The sequence below is a fragment of the Prinia subflava genome, chromosome 2 (assembly GCF_021018805.1).
Source record: "Prinia subflava isolate CZ2003 ecotype Zambia chromosome 2, Cam_Psub_1.2, whole genome shotgun sequence".
Taxonomy (NCBI): domain Eukaryota; kingdom Metazoa; phylum Chordata; class Aves; order Passeriformes; family Cisticolidae; genus Prinia; species Prinia subflava.
Window position 1 is genome coordinate 45,472,642 of NC_086248.1, and position 22,393 is coordinate 45,495,034.

At 42.2% G+C, this 22,393-nt stretch overlaps 1 protein-coding gene across 1 annotated transcript; it reads right to left on the minus strand.

Moving 5' to 3' along the window:
* Positions 1-13,483: 13,483 nt before the first annotated feature.
* On the minus strand, positions 13,484-22,393 carry CD164 (CD164 molecule). Its single transcript, XM_063389781.1, has 4 exons — positions 22,102-22,393; positions 18,739-18,948; positions 17,520-17,600; positions 13,484-16,535 (listed from the first exon to the last, which is right to left on the minus strand). The coding sequence occupies exons 1-4, from the start codon at positions 22,376-22,378 to the stop codon at positions 16,381-16,383; spliced, it is 723 nt and encodes a 240-aa protein (XP_063245851.1). The 5' UTR covers positions 22,379-22,393; the 3' UTR covers positions 13,484-16,380.

The following is a 22,393-nucleotide window of genomic DNA, read 5'->3' on the forward strand; positions in this document are numbered from 1 at the left end:
AAATAGGCTATTGATTGTTATAGAGGCTAATTAGCTGCACATGCCAAACAGAGGAAAGCAGAATGGATCATACTTGTTAACTTTAAAAGGGTGAAAACAAAATGGGCTTTACGGGCTTGTTAATTTTAAACCATAATAAAGTGGATGTGCATACACTTAGTTCAACTGTATCAGGGAGATGCTAAATCATCAGAATATTTTACTAAACAGCTTAGTCAAAAATTGATTGAGTTATTGGAAATTGGTGGATTTAAATAAGAAATGAGAGCCACAATCACAGGATTGTAAGTCTGAAACAGAGAAAAATTATAGGGAGATTTTGGCTTTTTTAAAATTAGAATCTGGCTCGTCTCACTCTGGCAGAGATTTCTTGTGTTTGACTTTGGAATGATCCCGAAGATTTAAGAATTTGTGTTTCACTGTCCCCCATACCAAGTGCAGAGGATCCTGGACTCTGCTTTTTCCAGGGAAAAAAGATCCAAGATCCAAACGGCTGGGAGGGAGAGCTGATGAATCTGTGTCTGACATAGTAAGATGTATATATACACACATTTATGTTTGTTTTTAAAAGAAACAAAAAGACCCTCCCTTTAAGGAAAACAAGCTTCATCACACACATTTAGAGACAATGAAGGGATAAAGAGATTAGGAGATGGACAAGTCCTTCTAATGCATAAGGAAGATCAAGTTTTGCATTTTTCTGAGCTTATTTGCACACAAGAACTTGAATTGCTGAAATGTAAACATAATTACAGATGTGCAGCTGTACCCATAGGAAACATCATCTTACATTTTCCCCTTTAGGGGACCCCTCTTATCCATCCTCTCCCTGTCTCTTCTTTTAAAAAGGTCCAGCTTTTGTTAGAAGATAAAAAAATTCAATCCCAGTTTACTCAAACTTTACTCTCTGAGAGAGTACCCAGTTTGGTCTCTGAGAGATTTACCTTTCCAGAAACCCACTTCTCTATAAAAGAGAGAAAATGACTGCTTACATATTGTTTCTGTGCTTTCTATTTACAGGAAGCTCTTCAAACAAAAGAGAATCTGAATGCTGCTTTGTTTCAGAGGCAGCTCATGTCTGTAAGGAAAGTTCTTGCAAAATCTCAAGCAGACACTGCCAAGCTAAAGAAAGGGCTATGTAAACGGGTATCTGAATTCTCATCTCAGTCTCACTCGCTTTAATGAGCAATTTGCCTGCTGTTATCCTGTGAGAGAAATGGATTACAAACTAAGTACATAATACAGTTACTGGAGCTGGATGTGCATTTTATGGCATCAAAACAATGTATTCGTCTGGGTGTTCTCACCATCCCAGGCACAGAGAACTAAGCAAAAAATGGTAGCATCTTGGAAGAAGGTTGAGTCACACACCAAAATTACACCTACAGGCACTACACTTAGGTCTGTCACCAACAGTGCTGGATGTATGTTTTAATAGTGCAAATAACCCTACTAATACTTTATTCCACAGATTAAAAAAAAATTAAATTACAGATGTTGAGGTTGTTAGTCTTCTACCCAATCATTACATTTCAAGGGAACATTCAGGACATTGTCATTAAAACCAGAATTAATTAATTACATGGGGGTTTGGTTGGGTTTTTTTTTCAATCTGAACACCTTCATGGATATATCACTATGCCAGCAAGCTGCCTTTCACTTCTACACATGGCTGCACGTGCTGAAATGCCCCATTCCTCAAAGTCAGACTGAAAAGCACACCCTTCTCTTGCAATATACTTAATGCCAGGCGACATTTCTGTACGGAAAATAAGTCTTGTCAAACCAACCTCATTTCACTCCATTGATAAAATTACAAGTTAGATAGATAAACATTATGCTAGAGATGTAATATATATTTGGATGGGCTGCGTGGGTTAGCTGCACATAAATTTTGTATTTTAAAGTTCAGTATTACACCATATCAATAAAAATGCTAAATGGATTGAGAGCTAGATTTTTTTTGACATATAAAAATGCAGCATTTTCATTAAATTTAGTTGCTTTCTGATGGGTTTCTACAAGGGTGGGTAGCAGAGCTATCAGTATACATTTTTGTCAGTGGCTTGGAAATAAATATAAAATTATAGATTATAAAAATAACCAATGGCATATTTGGGGAGGAATGTTAGTGAATTTGATAAGGCACATACAGTGAATAATGATGTGGGCAGAGCAGGAGTACAGCATCACACAGGTAACACAGTAACTTGGCTCTCCCTCTGAGAATTATTTCAGTGCCTGCTTAGAAGAAGAATGAGAAGCAAGCAGGACTTGTGCAGAGCTGGGTGACTGCATCCCTGGCAACAGAACAGGGAATTTAACAGGGGGATGACTGGCTGTGTCCTGTGGTACTGCAAAGATGGATGCTGCAATCTTTCAGTTTACAAAAAGGAGAGCAGTGCAGATATAGTAAAAAAGAGTTTGTGGGTCTATATACAACACAGAAACACTGCTGCCAGATCCAGAGTGTACTATGTAAAACAGATGAGAGAAAAAAATGAGGGAGTAGAGAGAAGAGTTCCAAAAATTATTTGAGGGCTGCAGGAAATGCTTTCTAGCAGAGGGCTCAATCTGTTTAGGTTATCTGAAAGAAGAATGGCATGCCTGCAATCTACAGATAATTATGTTGAGAGAGAAGATCAGACCTTAAAAAGTACTTAGAGAAAGGTGAAGCTTCAAAGTTGAGGCCAGAAAAATTGAAAAAGAGGAAATTAGAAACAATGTTTTCAAAATGTGATTAAGCACTGACAATATGGCTGAGCATCATCAAAAACAAATGCCTTTTTGAGAAACATGGATTAGCCAAACCAGCTTACTCATTCCAGTACAAGGATAATGAAGGTAAAGGTGATATTAAAAATTCCCATCTGGTAGACAGACTGTGCCATTCTGAGCTTATCAGTCTATGAAACTCCAACTGGAGTAAGGCTGAGAGAGCTCCCCAGTGAAAAATGTTTGGACTGTGACTGCTTTAAATTCTGTGTGTTTAGATTTTTTAGCAGTGGAATAAATTTGTTTTCTTCACTGACAAGCTGTCAATTTACTTCCAGAAGACCCACTGCATCTATCATCTTCCTAGCAGCAGTTTTTCTTGGTTTTGTTTTCTTCTGGTTTCTAACATCAGCTTCTGGTTATTTCTTTTCTTTCTAGTTCCTTTCTTACCATTATGATGATGGAATTTACCAACAACAAGATTCCAACCTTGAATGTACAGGACGGTTTGTCCTATATGGGTGGCTTGTAATACCATTGCATTTGACTGAAGTGCAGATTCTAACATGTAGCTGTACTGTCTGTCTCTACAAACTATGTACAAACAGCAATGTTTGAAAAAGCTGTGCTCATTTTCCCCCTCTTTCCTTTTTATACATTGTTTTAAAAACAAGTTTCACATGCAGAACAGAGGCTGGCTGCAGAAAGCAAATTACAACAGAATGAGGAAATTGGAAGCAATTGAACTTTTTATTTGCAATTTGAATGAATTCTGCACAGGAATTTTTTTTGAGGCTTATCTCTCTAACAAGCAATGGTATAAATACAGCATTCTTTTTCTAACTCACCCTACCCATCCCTTGTGCTCCCCATTTTCATGACCCAGATTTTATTTTGGGTTTAGGTCTGACTGGGTTTTTTAGATATTCAGATAATTCAGATTTGTTTACTAACATTTCATTATCTTCAGTACCAAGGAAGACAATGTGGGACTAAGTCTCTCCTCATTCAGCTCAGCAGGGCATGACATCTGAGGATTGATCATCAGGGTTTAAAAGGAAATCAAAAAGGTGAGTATGAGAACTGGGATAAAGCAATTAACTCTGAAGTGTTTATAACTGTATGATTTAGAAACAAAAGCTGTTGGAAGTAGTATAGAGGAAGTAACAAACAGCCAAGAACATCCAAGATACCAGTAATCTGTGCAGTAAAGGTAAAAATGTGGAGAAGCTGTTTGAAGAGAAGGAAGAAAAAGAGCAGATAGTGAAATGCCTCTTTCACAGGGAAGCTGAAAAACCTTCTAAAACATACTATTTTCAACAAAAAAAGGGGATAAGAAAGAAATGCAGCAGATACACTCATAATGCGGAGTTGAAAAAAGGAAATACTAGCATTTCTGAAGAGATGTCCCAAGTTTTAACACTGTCTGACCACATATTTGAGTGTGTTCCTTCAAGTGTCTGAGCTTCAGAGCTTCTCTGTAGCCATCCAAATGTGCTGGATAAGTCTTGCAGAAGGAGCCTTGGCACTGTGCTGGCCCCTGCTTGCTGGGGGCTTTAGGGTCATGGTCCACTTGTTGGTGGCATCTCGTGCATCAAGCAAAATATCAGCAGTTGGGCAAGTGAGGGGATTGTCCCTCTTTGCTCTGCGCTGGGGCGGCCTCACCTCGAGTGCTGGGGGCAGTGTTGGGCACCCCAATGTAAGAAAGGCATGAAGCCATTAGAGAGTGTCCAAAGGAGGCCACAAAAATGAAGGGCTTTGAGGGGAAGCCGTATGAGGAGCAGCTGAGGTCACTTGGTCTGCTCAGCCTAGAGAAGGGGAGACTGAGAGGAGACCTCATTGCTGTCTGCAACTTCCTCTTGAGGGGAAGAGGAGGGACAGGCACTGATCTCTTCCTTCTGGTGACCAGTGACAGGACTGCGGGAAAGGCTTGCAGTTGTGTCAGGGGAGGATTAGGCATGATACTAGGAAAAGATTCTTCACCCAGGAAGGCTGGGCACAGGAACAGGCTCCCCAGGGAAATGGTCACCAAGCCTGAGAGAGCTCAGTAAGTGTTTGGACAACACTCTTGGGCACAGAGTGTGACTGTTGGGGATGGTCCTATGCAGACACAGAAGCTGAACTCAAGGATTCAGATGGGTCCCTTCTAGTTCTCCGTATTTTATGATTCTGTGATTGTCTTTCTGCTACTTCGCAGGACCATCCTGTTGACCCTGGGTCAGTATCCATGCTCTAGGACGTGAGCAATATTCTCCATACTTAAGAGGTAAACTGCCTAAGAATTTGTGTAAGGTGCTGGTGCAGACGAAATGGGTGTGCAATGTCAGACAACATGCTGGCAGCCCTGGGGAGACTGAGGACGGTGCAGCTAAATCAGCAGCTGGCTGGGTTTGGTGGGTCTGGGGGACTTGGATGTGCCCCAGGCCTCTGCCACCATGGCTATTCTCATGACCAGGCTGAACAGGAACTTTAGAGCCTCACTTGGACACTGCCTTCCTGCTGGGGCCATGTTCCCAGGTCTGCAGTGCCTGTGACATTTTCCAGGCACGGCTTTGACACTAGTGCTGCAGAGCTGACAAACTGCTACCCTTAGGCTTTATCTACTCTGCACTGGGCATGAACTCACTGCCCTTACCTCTTTCACTCTGTCACACATTACAACACTGTTTCCCAAACTCTGGACTGCCAAATGAATGCACTGGTAAGGGAACTGCTTTAATCCAGTCAGACCACAAAAATGTCATTTGTTTTCTCTGAACTGATGCCATTGTACTGAACTGATGTATTGAGTCTAAAACTTAGTGCATATTTGCTAATCATTGATTTAGTGTAACTGAGATCAGATCCACTCTTGTCTCAATGTAAAAAGTGCTATAGAGCTTTAACTGCTTCAATTTGAAAAATGTTTTGGCCAAGTAAATACAATCTCTGTGTTTAGCACTGTTGGTAGAGTAGGCTCTTGGCTATGAAATGTGCAGTGCTTCTTTTGTAGCATAGCTAGCAGAGAAAAAGTACTGTTTGGAAACTACTTGATTACATTTTAACTAGATGAATTCATCTACTGACAATTTTGCTGCCTCAAAAGCCTCCTTACCCGTGCTTTCTTGGTCTGTTGAGAAAAAGGTTTTCCAAGTGTATCTGAATGTCTCTCCCCTAAACTGAGCAAAATGTATTCTGTCTTCAGTCTTTTCAAGCATCAAGGTAAAAGCATGAATTGTTTGTTTTCCAGAGTCAGGATGACAAATGCCATTCTGCTGGAAATAATTTTTCAGGCTTCTGGCATGTTTTCTAAACAAAAGCATATGAGAGACTTTTACACAGCCACAGCAGTTGGTGCAGACACAAGGCCACTGATTTCATAGGTGTCTATCTTTGATGGGGCTCTGAACTGTTTTGTTTAGTTTAAAAAACAACCCTTTGAGAGATCAGAGATGTCAACAGCTGCATCAGTCTTTGAGGACAGCAGAACAGAAAAGGGTGACTGCAGTGCTCATGCTTTTATTGCCACATAACAGTCCCAGCTGCAGATAGCACCTATGTGATCATTAACACTTGTAAGCCTCAAATATAAATTTAGTTAGCAAATTACAGTGTATGTGAGAGGTGAGGGAAGAGGTGCTGGTTTTATTTTTCCACACACCTTTGCCCTGAAAATGGATATAGAGCCCTGTCTAATTAGGGTTACCTGCAGAGAACAGTGAAAAAAAGGCCTTTTTATTGTTTTCATCTTCCTCCAGCAATGTCTGAAACCCAGATTCCGGTTAAACAATAATGAGAATGTCAATTTGCACTCTTCATGCTGTACTTTGCGTTCAGAGGGATTATAGGTTTGTTTAGCAAAGCTGTAATTATGGATTATTTCAACCAGAGAGAACTGATAGCCACTCATCCACTTGAGTGCCCAAGGCAACACCTTTCCATTTCAATCTAGGCCCCTGCTTTGAGGCAGAGCTATCAGATGACAAATTTTTGTTGCTGCCATTAATCCTTTTACCACCTTTAAGACACAAAGTCAGTTAATCCAAGAGTGCAGTTTAAAACAGGAGACAGGTTGATGAACTGCAGTGTCAAGTTTACGATCTGGAAGCTGCAATTTCCCAGAGGAATGTGACTGCAGGTAAAGCCAGGTTGTGAGTTCTGTCCCATCTCTCTGAATGCCCCTTTAACCTTTGAAGGAATAGGCAATTTAAGCCAAATATAAAAGAGGAGACAACCTGCTGTGTAATGAAAACATTTAGGTAGAGGTGAAAGACCAAAACCAGCCTTCAGGAAAAGTCAGACAACCCAAAAGCCGTATCTATGCTTTGTGACACCACAGCAGCTGAAGCAGCACAACACACCCAGTTAATAACTTTAAACCATAATTTGTGTTCTCTTTTGCCTTGTACGGATATCATGGGAAATAAAAGGATAGCTGCATTTAGTGGAGGAGGCAATTGGGAGATGAAGGATCCCAAGTGGTAGGAAAGCAGGCTTCAGCAGTGGTTCTGTTCTTGGAACAGCTTACTTAGAAACCATGTGGGGCAGTCAAATAAGACTGCATCCTTGTAATTCAGTCAAATATACACCTATGATTGCAGGAGGTTTTAGAGGCTTTTAAGACAGCAGTGAGAGTTTTATAACTCTTAATTGAATTAACCTGGAACCTAAACCTTTTAACAGAAATCTTTCCTTTGAACTGTTTGTTAGGTAACTTTTAAAGGTAATGCTTATGTAATTCATGTAAAAGCGTGATTAGGGATTTCTACCCCTACCTGTCTGAAGTTTCTGCTTTATTTCTGTGTATTTAAAATCCTACTGTCAGTCTGACAAATGCATGCAGAAAAATTGATAGGCAATACCCAAATTCCTAGTAAGTACACAGAAAAAAATTCCAATGATCTTTCATGGTCCTTTTTTTTTGCTATGAAGAGTATAAAGTACTAGAAATTTAATTACAGTTTCCTCCTGCAGGAAAATGTTAGCTGTCCTGCTGCAGGAAACTGAGAAATGCTCATTAGCACACTGCTTAAGACAAGACACAAAGCAAATCTGGGAAAATAAAGAAATGGGAAATATCTTTACCTAATGCACAAATATACTTGGCTTCTCTGGCTTTAAGCCAATCAAGTTCAGGAGAAAAGTTAGTTCAAAACTTGTAAGTCACATTGATGCCACTGAGCATGAGCTGTGAGAGGAGATTTTATTTTCTCCTGCAGTGAGCTACTATTGTTAAAGATGATGCAGAGCTGGAAAAATTGTCTGATGAGCTTGGATTTCTCTGTGCTCAACACAGGAGCGCCATCAAACTCTAGACACATAGTCTGAAATGCATCAAAACCCTGCAAAGGATTGTAGCTACTTTTTCACCTGTGATATTTTTATTCCTATTTCTAATATGTAACAGATACTGTGAAGTTTTGGGGTTTTTTCGTTTCAAAAAGGTAGAAGGAAGTTTGCCCAGTTATAATACTATAAGTAATTTGCCAGATAATAAGTCAACATAAAATGGCTATTATTTTTAAGTATTAACACTAGTACTTCTGATAAGGCAATCCAGGTTTGCATCATGTAAAGATTTGCCTTTTCTGTTAAATTGATTGCACTGTGCCACTGACCTGACTTCAGACCTACAGTACTTGGCCAGGTCTATCTATATAGGGGTGGCAACTCCTACGTGCAATAGCTGTGTTGTGACTGTAAAGGCAAAGGTGTTTGTGAAACAGATCATGTCAACTTCAGGAATTGCCTAGGTGGACTAAGACTTTGAGCTGTGTCCTCTAGGTATTTTCTCCATCCTTTTCCTTTCTCTTTGACATTTTCTTCTTCTTCCCTCTCCAATGCACTAGGTCCTGGTCTGTCTTAGCAGCACAGAACAGTTGCTACTCCTCTTTCTGGGTTCATGTGATGATTGTGTAAGCAGCCCTGTCAAGCCCCTGCTGCAGAATGTGTGGACACCCGATGCATCTGGCCAGCTGGGTGGTTGTCCACTCTGGCCAGCAGCTCTCCTGCTGCTTCAGCAGAAGTCCAGAGTCCCTTGGGCATGCATCCTTGGGCATGAAATAATGCCAGAAACAGCTAACCACAGCTAACATCTTGGATCATACCTGAGAAGTGTCTCAATTAACATATTGAGTGCGGGATTACAGATACACTGCAAAAACACCCTCATCTTTTTAGCTAATGTGAGATGCTAATACAGGGTGAGGAATTGGTACAATCACATCACATTGCACATAGATATTAATCACAGCTAACTCACATCAAAGCTGACAGCAAGCAAAGCCTTTGAGTCAGTGGGGATTTTTCTTGGTAGCTGAAGGGTTGGCATTAAGTGGCTGAATCTCTGTTTTTCAGAAATTAAATTGAAGACTGGAATTCACTAAGGAATTTGGTGTCACTAGGAACAGACCTCCACCTTTAACATCTCTCCACGTCTTTTAATCTTGGCTTTCAACAAGACCAGAAAAGACACAGTTGTGAAAATAGTCTCATATAATAGATTTGGAACAGCAGGAATCTTCTGCTTCCCTGAGATGTCTCTTGCTGCAGGAATGAATGCTGATAAACTCATTACTATGAATTGAAAGGGCATGGGGTGAGCTGCAGAAACTGCAGAAAATTTCAGGGTTTTGTGACTAGTTGCAACTATTTGCAAAAATATTTTGTCTTACATTCTGTGAAGATCATCCATGAATTTCAGACTAGATAACATATTATTCAACCATACTATGCTGAATGTTCACAACTTGGGGTTCCTTCTCTCTCTTTTTTTTTTTTTCCTTTACCCTAACACTGCTCTCAGAGGTCAAAAACAACAGCTTTTGCATTTGAGTTCTGCTTTAACTCTGCGTTAGTAACTCTTCAGGTTTTGCAGCTCAGGTACAAGCTGCCAGCAATACCAGCAATACCCTTTAAATTTTGACTGAAGAAGCAGCAATGACATAAGAGGAAACTCTCTAAGACCAAAGACAGTAAGTAATGATGGAATTGATAATCAGTTGATACGGGTGCAGAGTGAGCAAGATTTTTGCTCGTCTGCAAGCTGTCATTTGTGTACAGACCCAGGCAGGCTTCATATGGACAATAAGTCAAAGCCCTTTGAAGATTTATCTTCAAGAGCAAGGTGACAATATGCATTGTTAGTAAATGGGGTAAAGAAGTTCCAAAAACTGACTAAGGAAAGGCAGCAGGAAGGAGGTGTTTAGTTAGCAATGGTCTAAAAGATAACTTTTTTGAGTACTGTGCCATGATTAGTGACACTTTTAATATGGTAGTTATGCTTCCAGGTGCCTAGCAGATGGAAGAAGAGAACAGCAGAGAGGATATTACTACACCTAAATGAAAAGTCTCTTCCTACCGTCTTCACATAGCTACAGCAACAAAAGCTGGTCCAGAAGTAAGCCTAAATGTATTTTATAATCATTCCAGGTCATTTTAGAAAATGCCACTGAACTGGCAAGCTTGAAGTAAGAGAAGAATAAGTCACACATAAATCAAAAGAGGCAGTAATACTCCAGTGCATATGTACTTCAGTGCATCTGGATGTTCAATGCCAGCTGCAGTCATTCATTCTGCTAATCCATTTTAGGTACTGTGTGATGCAGACCCTCCTCCTGAGCAAGAACAGCACCTTATGTTCTCCTTTCACAGACAGTGCAGCACAGTACAGAAAGGCAAGGACATCAGTTAAAAGGCTTCCTTTGATTGTGGTAACCTTGGAACATGGTGGTGCAAAACAACAGCTAGATGCTTAGAGAAGACCATCAGTGTCTAGTGTTTGGGTTTTTTTTTTTAACTGCTTTTCTATTGCAACCCTTTCCTACCACATCCTGCCCAATGCAGTGCTCTCCCCCCCCAGAGGCTGCTGCCTGCACACTAAACCTTTCATGTCTGTTTAGATGACTCATCAAAAGCATTGTCTTGACCTGCCTAAGCACCTTCTCTGCTCTCCACCTAGACAGGGGAAGAAGTGCAGCTCCTTCCACAATGCTACCCTACCGAGAAGAAAACAGAAAATGTTCATATCTGCACTTATCTTGCATGGAAAAAAGCTTGCTTTTATAGCCTGGCCAATAAAGGACGCAGAAGATCTTCCAGAGATGCATCAAATTGTATTGCAGCTTTTGATCAGTGACAGTATTAATCTATGTGCCCTTTGGCATCATCCACATGCCTGGATGCTTGTGAACACAAATAATCAAACACTTAAGCACTATTTTTTTAAGTAACTAAGATCTAGAACTAAATTTAGGCAAAACTTAGCAGAATTGCATTGGTTAAACAGTGACTAAAAGAGCTCAAAGTTGCATTAGAAATGATGCAGCATGTGGAGATTCATGATTCCTAGAATAGGGCTGACATCCCTCACCATTACTGAAGAAAGTTTTAATTCATGTATGCTTGCTGCTACATCAAAGCAAGTAACTTTATTCCCAGAATGCTGTGGAATCAGCAATCAAATAACATTAGCTCTTTTTAAGGTATGAATAAATGAAGGACATGGTGAGTGATAACTATCCAAGGTCAGTTGTCACTAGAGAAGCCATCAAATGTGATTTTAGCACACTCCAGAAACCAAATGCCAATTTGGAAGTAGAGTGATAGCATCAGTAGGAAGCACTTACATGCCACTGCAGTAACAAAAGGGGAAGGGCTCTCTCCAGTAATCACAGCTTCTTGTTAAAACTTCTGAAGTATTACTCAATACAAGAAAATTTAAAGACTATTTTAGAAAAATGTTATACCTACAGGAGATTGTCTTCAAAGAACAGCAGCAGCACAGACTAGTACTTTTGGGATAAACCACTCTACACAGACTCAGTGGCGCATTGTAACAAAAACTGAATTCAGTCCTTAACTGCATGCAGCAGATGGATGATTTTCTGGAAGGCATAGAGCAATTTTAATAACAACAGGAAGCTCTAGGTTTCATTCATTCCCATACAGCCTTTCCAGAAGGAAAGCTAAATTTTTTGCAATTTCTCATCATATACAACTGAGTCATGTCAATACACATTCATGTGATACACTACCCACATAAGCATCAAGGTCATGAGGTGAAACTGAGGTTTCTTCCCCCAGAACTGGTTATCATTTCAGTCAGTCAGCAACCATTGTACACCATCTGTTCTCTTGCTCAAGCATACTGATACATTCCCTGCCATGTGGGGACTGAGGGAACCGGCAGATGAAGCTGCTATCCATATTTGAGAATTCATGGTAGTCAGGTTTAATTCCCACTGACTCGAAAAGGGGAAGTGTAACCCCATTTTTAAAAACAAAGAGAAAAAAGGAAGGCCCAAGGAACTACAGGCTTGGTGCCTGGCAAGAAGATGGAGCAAATCCTCCTGGAAGCTGTGCTCAAGCACATGGAAAATAAAGAGGCAACTGGTGACAGCCAAGGCAGCCTCACTCAGGGCAATTCATGCCTGATCAATCTGGTCGCTTTCCACAATGGGGTTACCAATGCTGTAACTGAGTAAAGCAATAGTGACAGACATTACTTACCTTCACCTGTGCAAAGTATTTGACACTGTCCCACATGACGTCTGTGTCTCTCAACTGGAGAGACATGGATTTGACAGATGCCCACTGGGTGGATAAGGATTTGGCTGGATGGCCACACTCAGGGTTGCAGTCAATGGCTCAATGTCCAAGGGGACACCAGTGACCAGTGGTGCCCTCAGAGCTCGGTGTTGGGACCAGCACTGCTTAACATCTGTGTCGTGAAACGGACTGGGGATCAAGGGCACCCTCACTGAGTTTGCCAGTGACACCAGGCTGAGTGGTGTGGTGGACACACTGGAGGGGAGGGATGTCATCCAGAGAGACCCTGGCAGGCTTCAGAGGTGGGACTGAGCAAACCTCATGAAGTTCAACAAGGCCAAGTGCAAGGTCCTGCACCTGGGTCAGGGCAATCACAAAAATACAGGCTGGGCAGTGAATGAACTGAGAGCAGCCCTGAGGAGAATGACTTGGATGTTTTGGTTGATGAGAAGCCCAGCATGAGCTGGCGATGTGCACTCAGCCCAGAACAACAACTGTATCCTGCGGTGCATCAAGCAAAGTGTGATCAGCAGGTCATGGAAGGTGACTCTTACTCTCCACCCTTCTCCTGTGAGAACCCACCTCGAGTACTGCATCCATCAGACCTGCAGGAACGAGTCTAGAGGTTGCCAGGAGCAGCTGTAGATACCCCATCCTGGAAAACTTAAAGCTCCACCCAACCTGGCCTTGGAGCAACCTGGTCTAGTGGGAGGTGCTCCTGCCCAGGGCAAGGGAGTTGAAACTAGATGTCCTAAAAGCCCCTGCCAATCACTCCATGGTTCTATGCAATCAGAAAAGAAATAAGGCTCAGAGCAATACTTTTTCCATGAAAGTTCTAAAAGCCTCTGTGCAAACACAGAAAGCAGCCCCTCTTCCACCTGACATCCAGTACTACAAACTTTGCTTAGAAGGAGAAGCATTAAGCCTCACAGGTTATTACAAATGTAAGACTTGAAGCATACTTTGCTCCTCTTTGGCTTCAAGCAGAAAACAAGAGTTAAGCTAACATGGGAAAACATGACCTGAATGAAAATTCTTTTTGAGATAATTCTAAATCTGAATCAGTATTGTTAAATATAAAGTTAATACTGTTTTAAGGGGAACTAACTTTTCAAACCTTGCACTCTTTTCCTCTTTCCCTTAGTATTTCTCAATTCCCACGGGAAACAGCTCATCTCCAACTCAGCAAGCAGACATTCCTCTCGGGATTGCTCACACTAAAGAAAGTTCACAGGTAAAATTCCATTCAACAGATTTTATTAATGAATTTGGTTTTGCGATTACAACTGCTTCAGTTTTCTTCCACTGAAGACAAAATACAAACTTTTACAGCAACACTTGCAGAGAACATTCGTAAGGTAACAGCTTGATATTTGCACAAGTTGGCTTCAAAAAAAAAGCCAAATAACTTGAAGAGTCACTACGATTCAGTGCCTAAAACTGATTCAGGGACAAGTACAATTATAGATCTATGAGCTACCTTCCACTTCAAAACACAAGGCCAAGAAAAACTGCAAGTTGTTACTTCAGATGTTTTGCTAGTACACAGCACAGATCAGCTGATGCTGCATTTCACAAAGGAGTAATTACTTTCAACAGTGAGGCAGCCAAGCATATGGTGAAGATGTATAACCCAGCCTCCCCTTCCCCCAAACAACTAAAACAGTTCAAGCCACAACTCTGAACTGTGGAATTACACCTTGCTGGCAAGGCTCATGAGCAAGAGGTGTGACGTGCAGGTCTTCCGGAACATGACTAAATTGATACAGCAAAAACTTGAGTTTTTCAGATAGGCATTTGTACATGCCAGAGATCCTGGGTTTCCTAAAGTGTTGGAAAATAGCAATTGCTGGCACCACAACAAATTTAGTAACTAAGGCAAGGTATCCCTTCTACCGTTCTAAACAAAATTTGAGGCAAACAAGTTAGCAATTTTAAGGCACTTTAAACATTATTTTTAGTTTGCTTTGCCTGCATACTTTATCAGCAACCTAAATCAGGATTAGCAAAGCTCATGAATAAGCATTTCAGCAACATTCTACAGAATGCCATTTTTGTGGCAATGTTTTCCATGCTATGAAGTGTTCTGTTGGACTTTTCTGCAAGTTTCCCAAAAGAGCCCTTTGAGGCCAAAAATTGTATACTAGGTATGGTTTGGTTTGCTGAGCTAAAGGCAAACTGTCATATTTCAAAAGATTATTTTGTTCACTTCAAAGCAAAGACTACAAGCTCATGGATTTTTTTTTAACAAATAAATGTAGTAAAATAGTTCTTAGATAGGGAAACAACAGATTTAAGAGATTTCACACTAAGGCAAACAATATACCATCTAACACACACACTGTTGCTGAAAACTGGCTGCTCACTGCTGTTTTAATAAACCTGAGCTGATTGTCTTAGTTTTGCTTAGAAAACCAAAAGCTAATGAACTCAAAGATACAGTACTGGTGAGTAACCTCTGCACTTTGTAGCAATTTGAGTTTTCTATGCAGCACAATAGAAACAATGCCATTCAAACTAGAAGAACACAAGAAAGCAACACTGTACACTTCAAGTTTCAAACTGAAATGCACTTAATTTGCTTCATAATTCAAGTCCCACTACCATGACTATTATCTTCTATCATTACTATTTCTGTCTTGGGTGCCAAATTCCAGTCAAGTCAGAGCTGGAAAACCAGCACTACAGATTATCACAAAACTTACGATCAGGGGATATCATCAGAAGCTATGCATTCATATGTGCTACCTCCCCCAGCTGATTTTATCTCTACTTCCATTTTTCCCTTGGGTTTATTTTCTCAGGTGCTCAAGTCAGTCTGCTTTGGAGATGACGTACCTTTGATACTCAGATCATCACATGGCTGATCCAGCCAAGGACAAAAAAAAAACCCTAAACCAGTTCACTGCAAGGTGACACAAATGTGAAGCCAGGAAGGGGGAGAAGGGAAAGCAAAAAGGTGTAGCCTGCAGTCCCAGGATTACAGCAATCCTGACTAGGATCAAATCAGCAGATCCACTGAACAACCCTAACTGCTTCTTCAGCAAGCAGACACACAGGAGAGTAATAAAGAAAAAAACAACCACCCAAGCTCCTGAAATGAATTGCAACGAGTTTTAAGAACCGTTTGAATAACAAAAACATCAGGATTCCCCAAACATCAGTATTTCAAGTATAAATGTAAGCTGTTGCCTTTTTATACAGGGAGTGAACGGAATTATGGTTGGTCTTTGTAGGCCAGAACAAAAGGTAAACAACTCAAAGCTTCTGTTTGTGGCTGAACATCACTGTACCATACTCCTCACTCTAAAACAAAATCACTAAGGGACAGTTATTCTAGGGAATTTTTTTTTTTAAACTGGAATGCTCAAGTCATATGTATTCTACATTCCTATGTAAAGCTAATACTTAAAAGTTTTATTTATCTTTGAGATAGCTGGGACATGCTTACAGCCTACTGAAATTTAGTCTTTTAAGGCACTAATATTTATTCCCCTATTAGAAGGATTATTCCTACATCCACCCTCAACATTAATTGAAAATGGCATAGGAAATCTGTTTGGAATGAAGTTGTTCTATGAGGCAACTTTTATTCCTGGGTTAAAAGAAAAAAAAGGGCTATGTTATTCTGTTAAGACATTATCTAATTCTACATTTTTGTCCATCTTTCTAGCAACCCACTGTAAGAATCATAAGCTACTATAAATGGTATTTCACTCCCTGAAATCAGTCACCAATAATTCACATCTTAATAAAACTGAAGGGATACTGTATCAGATATTGTTTAAATTAGCCTTCAGAATAAGTCATTTTACGATTGTCTACTGGACAGTGTTGCCACTGAATAAGAATCTCTGAACATTCTACATTTGGCATATCAAGAAAAGTCCCACATCAGCAGCCACTAAAGGAAAATAAAACAGCCATTAGAACCCATGCAGCATATTGCAAGTAATCCTGTTGAAGAGATTCATATCACTTCTTGCCAAGTATAATGTTGCAAAAATATTCATTTAAAGTCTTCTTTTAGAGATTTAAAGGATATTATGAACTGCTGTCTTCCATGAGCAACAGAAAATATTTTGGTTCAGTGAACTACACGTGTTGGGCTACTAGTCCATTACCAAGGGGCAGGTCCTAGAGCGTGTGGTAATTTCGGTCTTTAGATCTGCAGAATTTGTACAGAAAGAAAATAACAGCCTGCAGACCCAGAACAAGGACAATTCCCCCTATGAAACTCGCAGCATCAAACGTAGATTTGCGTGCAACGGGAGCCACAGTAGTACTTGAACCTGTTAAAACACCAAATTAGAAACTGTAAGTGCACAGCTCTCACAACAGTTTTGCAGATTTTAGTGCTGGATTCTTTGTATTAGGATTACTCAAAACATCAAAACACCAATACAAAACCAAAAAATAATCAAAAGTGAAGCCATGTCAGCATCTGTATTTAGATCAGTGGTACTGAAATTCTGATTAAATGCTGTTTGTACGAGGCTAGAGTTATTTATGGATAAACTGCTCTAGACCTCAAAACTGTGCAACACCCAGCTAGACTTTATTTGTACTTCAAAAAGCCAAAGCCTTTCTCCCTTCACATAGAATATATTATTGATATATCCACATTCGAGACACATTTTCCAGTCACTGCTCCTTGCTCCAGTTTGGTTTCTTTTTTCCTTAAATTCAACAGAAATTGTTATCTTCCATCTACTGTACTTTACCCCAAGAGTAAAGTACAGTAAAAAAAACAGCTGAAGTCACAAATACAAGTCTGGAAATAACAGCCATCTGCTCATGGGTAGTTTTAAAGAGCTTTACTTCGTGAGAGCTTTTAATGAAATGGCATATTTAGGACTGACTGGGAAATAAAATACTTTAGCTTATTGCCATCACTGTAGCACAATTTCATTTAACAAAAACAAACAAAAAAATCCCATTATTATGCTGCAAAAACAAAATACCACCTCCCAAAGACGGGAGTTAACAAGGGACTTCCAACCACACTATTAGAATCATCCAGCTGATCTCATTTGACCAACACATTTCTAATTTTTTATATCTCACCAGTTAGCTCTATTTCTCAGGCTATATAACCTTGCTACTTGCATACATCACCTTAACAAAATTAGACTTGCCATAAAGTTAGAAGTGACAACAGCAGATACACCAATACTGTAACATTGTCACTTGGTGAGTCTTTCAAGACAACACTTTTAAAGAGACACTGATTTCTAAGGTATTTATGCTTTAATGATGGCAGTTGTAACAGTTACCTGCAGTAGTGGGTGTCCTGGGAGCTGAAGTAGTGGTGGTTTTAGGCAGAGGAATATGAGTAGTTGCATTGGTGACGTTGGCTGTTTGAGAGAAGACAATATGTACACACCATAAACTCCAAAGCAAAGGCAGCAAGCACCGAAATTCCTACACAAATAATTTTTCCTGTTTTACTTTAACAAGGATAAGCTTTGCCCTCAGTCTGTATCCCACACAATTTAGGTGGTGAGCTGCATGGCATTAAGCCAAGTTTCTGCAACAAGGATTATTTCTAAACTTGCATACTATTGTTATCCAAATATTTCAATGTTCTCCACAGATCAGTGATTCTTTGTTCAGACAAAATGACTTTTCTGTCAAACACTCATACAAATGTTGGTATTTGAACAAGAATCAAGACATCTGCTTCAACACAACTGATAATCTGCATCAAGGCAAAGGACTTTCATTAAACTTTCATTAGAGCCACTCAGTATTAATTGTACTGAAGAAGTACTTAATGTAATACCTCTAGACAGGAGATACACACTCTTTCTTCTCCTGTCCTCAAAACACTAACTGTGAATGACATCATTGGAATAAAACCCCTCACCTAAAATGAAACTGTCTCCTAAAAACTTTCATTATCAAGCCACATAAGATGGGTCTCTGACCTCTCCCCTAAAAATTAGTTTTAATAAAAATTAATCAGTATTTCACTATCGAAACAAGTGATAACATTTGTGGGTTTACTCAAAGCTAAACATCACCCGACTATATGTTAGGCTATTCTGAGCTTAATCAAGTACCAGCTTGTTACCTCCCAGCTCCCTTGATCAGCAAGTGTCTAAAGATGAGGTGATTTTTTAAAAAAGAATTTCACTGTAGAGATGGCAGAGAAATTTTTGGGGAAAAAAAAACAATCAACAAAACACACAAAAAACCAAACCAAAACAAAAAAACCCAACAAAACCAAACTCCCAGGAATTCATGATTAGTGGCAATTACTAATCCAATTAACACTAAGGCAATTTTTAACACATAAAATGCTTCCTGCCAACATAACGAAGAGTTTTTTAAAATCCACTTCTTCCAAACCTTGGAACCATTTATGGATTCTGCACATCAGATTTTTAGTAGCCAAGCTACTACACTGAACTCTGAAAAAAGCCCCTGTCTCTCACGTTATTCATCAGTTCCTGGTTTCCTGCTGCTCTGAGATGAGTGCTACTGCATTACCTATAGGAGTATGAGCTGTGGTGGCAGAACTGGTTGTGGTGGCATTGGAAGACGCTGTGGTGGCATTGGCAGACGCCGTGGTGGCATTGGCAGACGCCGTGGTGGCATTGGCCGTGGTGGTGGTCGCATTGGTGGGTGTTACAGTGACATGGGAGGGTGTTACAGTACCATTGGAAGGGGACGTAGTAGTAACGGGGGTAGGAGGAGTAACTGTGGGAAGGATGAAAAAATAGAGTTACATCAGAGAGAATAATGACAGCATTGAACTCAAAAACAGTGCAAGGAAACAACATCAGCAAGCACAGCTTTAGGAAATTCATACAGCAAGGAGTTCTACTGTAGTTTTAGTTTGAAATTACAAAGTTTTTGAATCCACTACACTAACATCAAAAGTTGCATGAGTGAATACAGGAAAAACCTTGTCACAGGCAGCCCAGTCAAGCCCATGTTAAACTGGCAAATCAAGATTCCTCCAAACAAACTTGAGTGAGAAGAACCCTGCTGCTGTCCAGGCACAAACTGTGCATGTTTTACACAGGAGAACACCAGGTACAGAGTACTGCTTCTCACCTCACTGCAGCTGAGACTGAACCTGAGCTATCAAGTTCAACTATAAATCAGAGTTGGCTAGACAACTGAATAAGAATGGAGGGAAAACCAATCAAGAATTTGAAAGTTCAGCTACAGTTCCTGTTCTGAGTTGTTGTTGGGTGTAGGTGCTGTCAGCTTCAGCACACATTGTACCAAAAAAACCCTCATACCCACCAGAACGCAGAACTGAGAAGGCTCCTGACACTTACTCTTACCAGCTGCAGTGGGTTGATGACACACAGACAGCTTATCTAAACCGATACATCAGCAAACCTCCTGCTGAAAAAGCATGATGTCCAGAAGCTTTTAATGCTCGGGCTCATTCGAGTGTGGTTATTTCACATATGCTCAAGAAGCATATTATGCTTCTTGAGCATAATTCAGCAGGGTGGGAAATCAGAGCTGACTGTTTCTACAGAGATAGGTTGGATATATCAGAATCCACATTCTCTTGGCTCCCACTTGCATGATTTTGCCTCATCCAACCCCTAACTACAGTAAACCCAGATAATAGAGCATACACTACTCTAGTGAAGATACCTAAGTCCAGTAAATTAATTTTGCAGTCCATTGAAGCCTCAGATGGTAAGTGCTTGTTTCTTTTTGATTACATTTTTCCTTTAGGTAATGCAGCCAGCTATAAATAGCCTGACAGGAGAAAGCAAAGTATGGGAAATAAAGACAGGGACCTGGGGAAATTCATGTACACATGGATAAAAAGGAGAGCAGAAAAAAAAATCTATTTGTATTTTGATCCCAGCAGAAGCAAGCAATCTAACCAGTCCAGCCGCTTTTTTACGTCAATCTCAGTCAAACACTGTTACCTTAAATCCACAATGACAATGCATCCACTAACTGGATCAAGTAAGATCTTCTCCCTATCTACAGTTTTACCACATTAGTTTTAATTGAGACTTACTCATACAACCATCATATTCAGCAAACCCACATACAACCCACAAATCCTTCTGCTGCATGCTCTCTAGCACATTTCACATCATATCCACCTACTCCAGGCACCTTGGGGTGACCTTTCACTTTTGTCCATGAAAGGAAGGCTGCTATCCACAATTCTTTGGCAGTCAGCACACTCATTTACCTCTCAAGTAACAATTACAAATACACTAACTAACTTTAGTATTCTGAAGTAAGCCTGAATCCACACAGCCCTTCTCTTGGTATGGCAGGATCAGGTCAGAAAGGCTGGCACTATTTCTCCTTTGCACATAAGAAGACATGAAAAGACCTTTTGTGGGTTGGTTTGCGTAAGTGAGGTGTGCAACAGCTGCCCTATTCCCTTCAGGAAGGCAGCACTTAAAGCAGATTTTGGGGGGGGGGGGGGGGGGGGGAAGTCAGTCGGTTATGGTGGGGATACATCTGAGGAATGATCACAGCACACACAATGGCCTCTGACAAATGAACAACCTTCACTTCCGTAGATGCCTCACTGGCATGTGGAAAATTTAGCACAGTACATCTGTTAAGACCGGAGGACAGTTCGTAGGGCTAACTTATACCAGGTACACTAGGACACCAGTTTCAAAAACAGCCTCCCCAGACTAACATGGAGGAGGATCAGATTTGCAAGAGTAAAGGATCAGATGTTTTTATTAATGAGCTGTTAACTTCAGAATCTGTGGCAGATCTGAGACGTTGTCCCAATTACATCTCCTGCTGTGAAAGGCCCTTGTGGGGTCTTTTACATGGGATAACAGCAAGTTCCCCAGCTCCTCCCATCAGCAGACGCCTGGTCCTCACTGAAAAAAAACCTACTCTGATACCGCGAACTCAGCTTTTCAGCCTAGGCAAGCTGACGTTTGCTCCCAAGATACACCCCCTGTACTGGCTTTCGCACAGGGTAAGTTCGGATACTGCCCTTACACTCGAGGAAGAAACCAGGAAGCACGGGAAGGGTCTGTCGTGCCGGCCCCACAGTGCCCTCTCCCGTGGCAGCGGGGCGGCGCGCTGAGCCGCGCCGGAGCGGCCCGGGAGCGGCCCCGGTGTCCCGCACCCGCCGCCGGGGCAGGGCAGGGCTGCAGAGGCGATCCCCGCGGGCTGCAGCCGCCGTGACCGGGCCGCGCCGCCCCCGGCTGCGCCCAGCGCCACTGCGAAACGCGGCCAGGGACACCGAAGCGCTTCCAGACAACTTTTTGGGTTGTCTTCTCTGTTGCCGTCTCCGCGTTTTGGGGCTCGCGGCACTCTTCGCCACTCTCGGCGCCGCAAACACTTTGTCAAACAGCCCACAGGGCCCGAGCTGGGGGCAAACCCACGGGACGAGTAACGGGGCTCACACGGGGATAAGGAACACGCGGCAGCAGGGACAGAGCGACACGGCTGAATCAGGGCACCCCCGCTCCCACACCGTGCCAAGCGTGCAAGAAGCAGCCGCGCACAATTCCCTGGCACCGGCTTCCCCCCAGAGGTCCCTGGGATAAAAGGTCCCAGCCCAGCACAAGCGGGACAGCGGCCCAAAAGCTCGGCGGGCTGCGGCCGCGGCGCCCAGGAAGCGGCCGAGCGCGAGCCGGGGGAGCGCAGGGCCGGTCCTGGCCGCTCCCAGCGGGTCCCGGCGGGTCCCGGCAGGTCCCGGGGCTCCGGCGCTCCCGGGCCGCCGCCCGCGGAGGGTCCGGCGCCAGGCGCGCATAGACGGACAGTTCCGGGGGGCTCGGTGCACGGAGCCCGCCTCGCTCCCCACAGCGCCGGGCACGGGGCGGGGCTGCCCCGTCAGCAGCTCCCGGAGGAAAGGGCGGGGGGGGGGGGGGGCGAATCACTCACCGCTCGGGTCTGCGACCACGGCCAGCCCGCAGAGGCAGCACGCCACGGAGACGACGGCGAGGGGGAACGTAAGTGTCGTAAGTGTCCGACCCATGGTGGCGATGCGATGAAACAGAGAGCTGCGGCTCCCGCTCCTGCTCGGCGCTTTCTTCCCTGCCTGCCTCCCTCCGCCCGCTGCGCTCCCGCTGCTGCCGCGCACCCGTCGCCCCGCCCCGCGCAGCATCACACCTCCCGCGGCGGCGCTGTGGTTCCGCCCGGCTTCCTCCTGCCCCCCCATCCGGCGGGTAATGGA

Bases quoted from the DNA above. Each gene is read 5' to 3' on its own strand.
- CD164 (XM_063389781.1), bottom strand. From the start codon at position 22,378: ATGGGGGGGCAGGAGGAAGCCGGGCGGAACCACAGCGCCGCCGCGGGA. The intron at 17,601-18,738 runs GTAATGCAGTAG...TCTCTCAAACAG, and splicing joins CACAGCTCATACTCCTATAG to CCAACGTCACCAATGCAACT. The intron at 16,536-17,519 runs GTAACTGTTACA...GTGTTTTAACAG, and splicing joins CAGGACACCCACTACTGCAG to GTTCAAGTACTACTGTGGCT.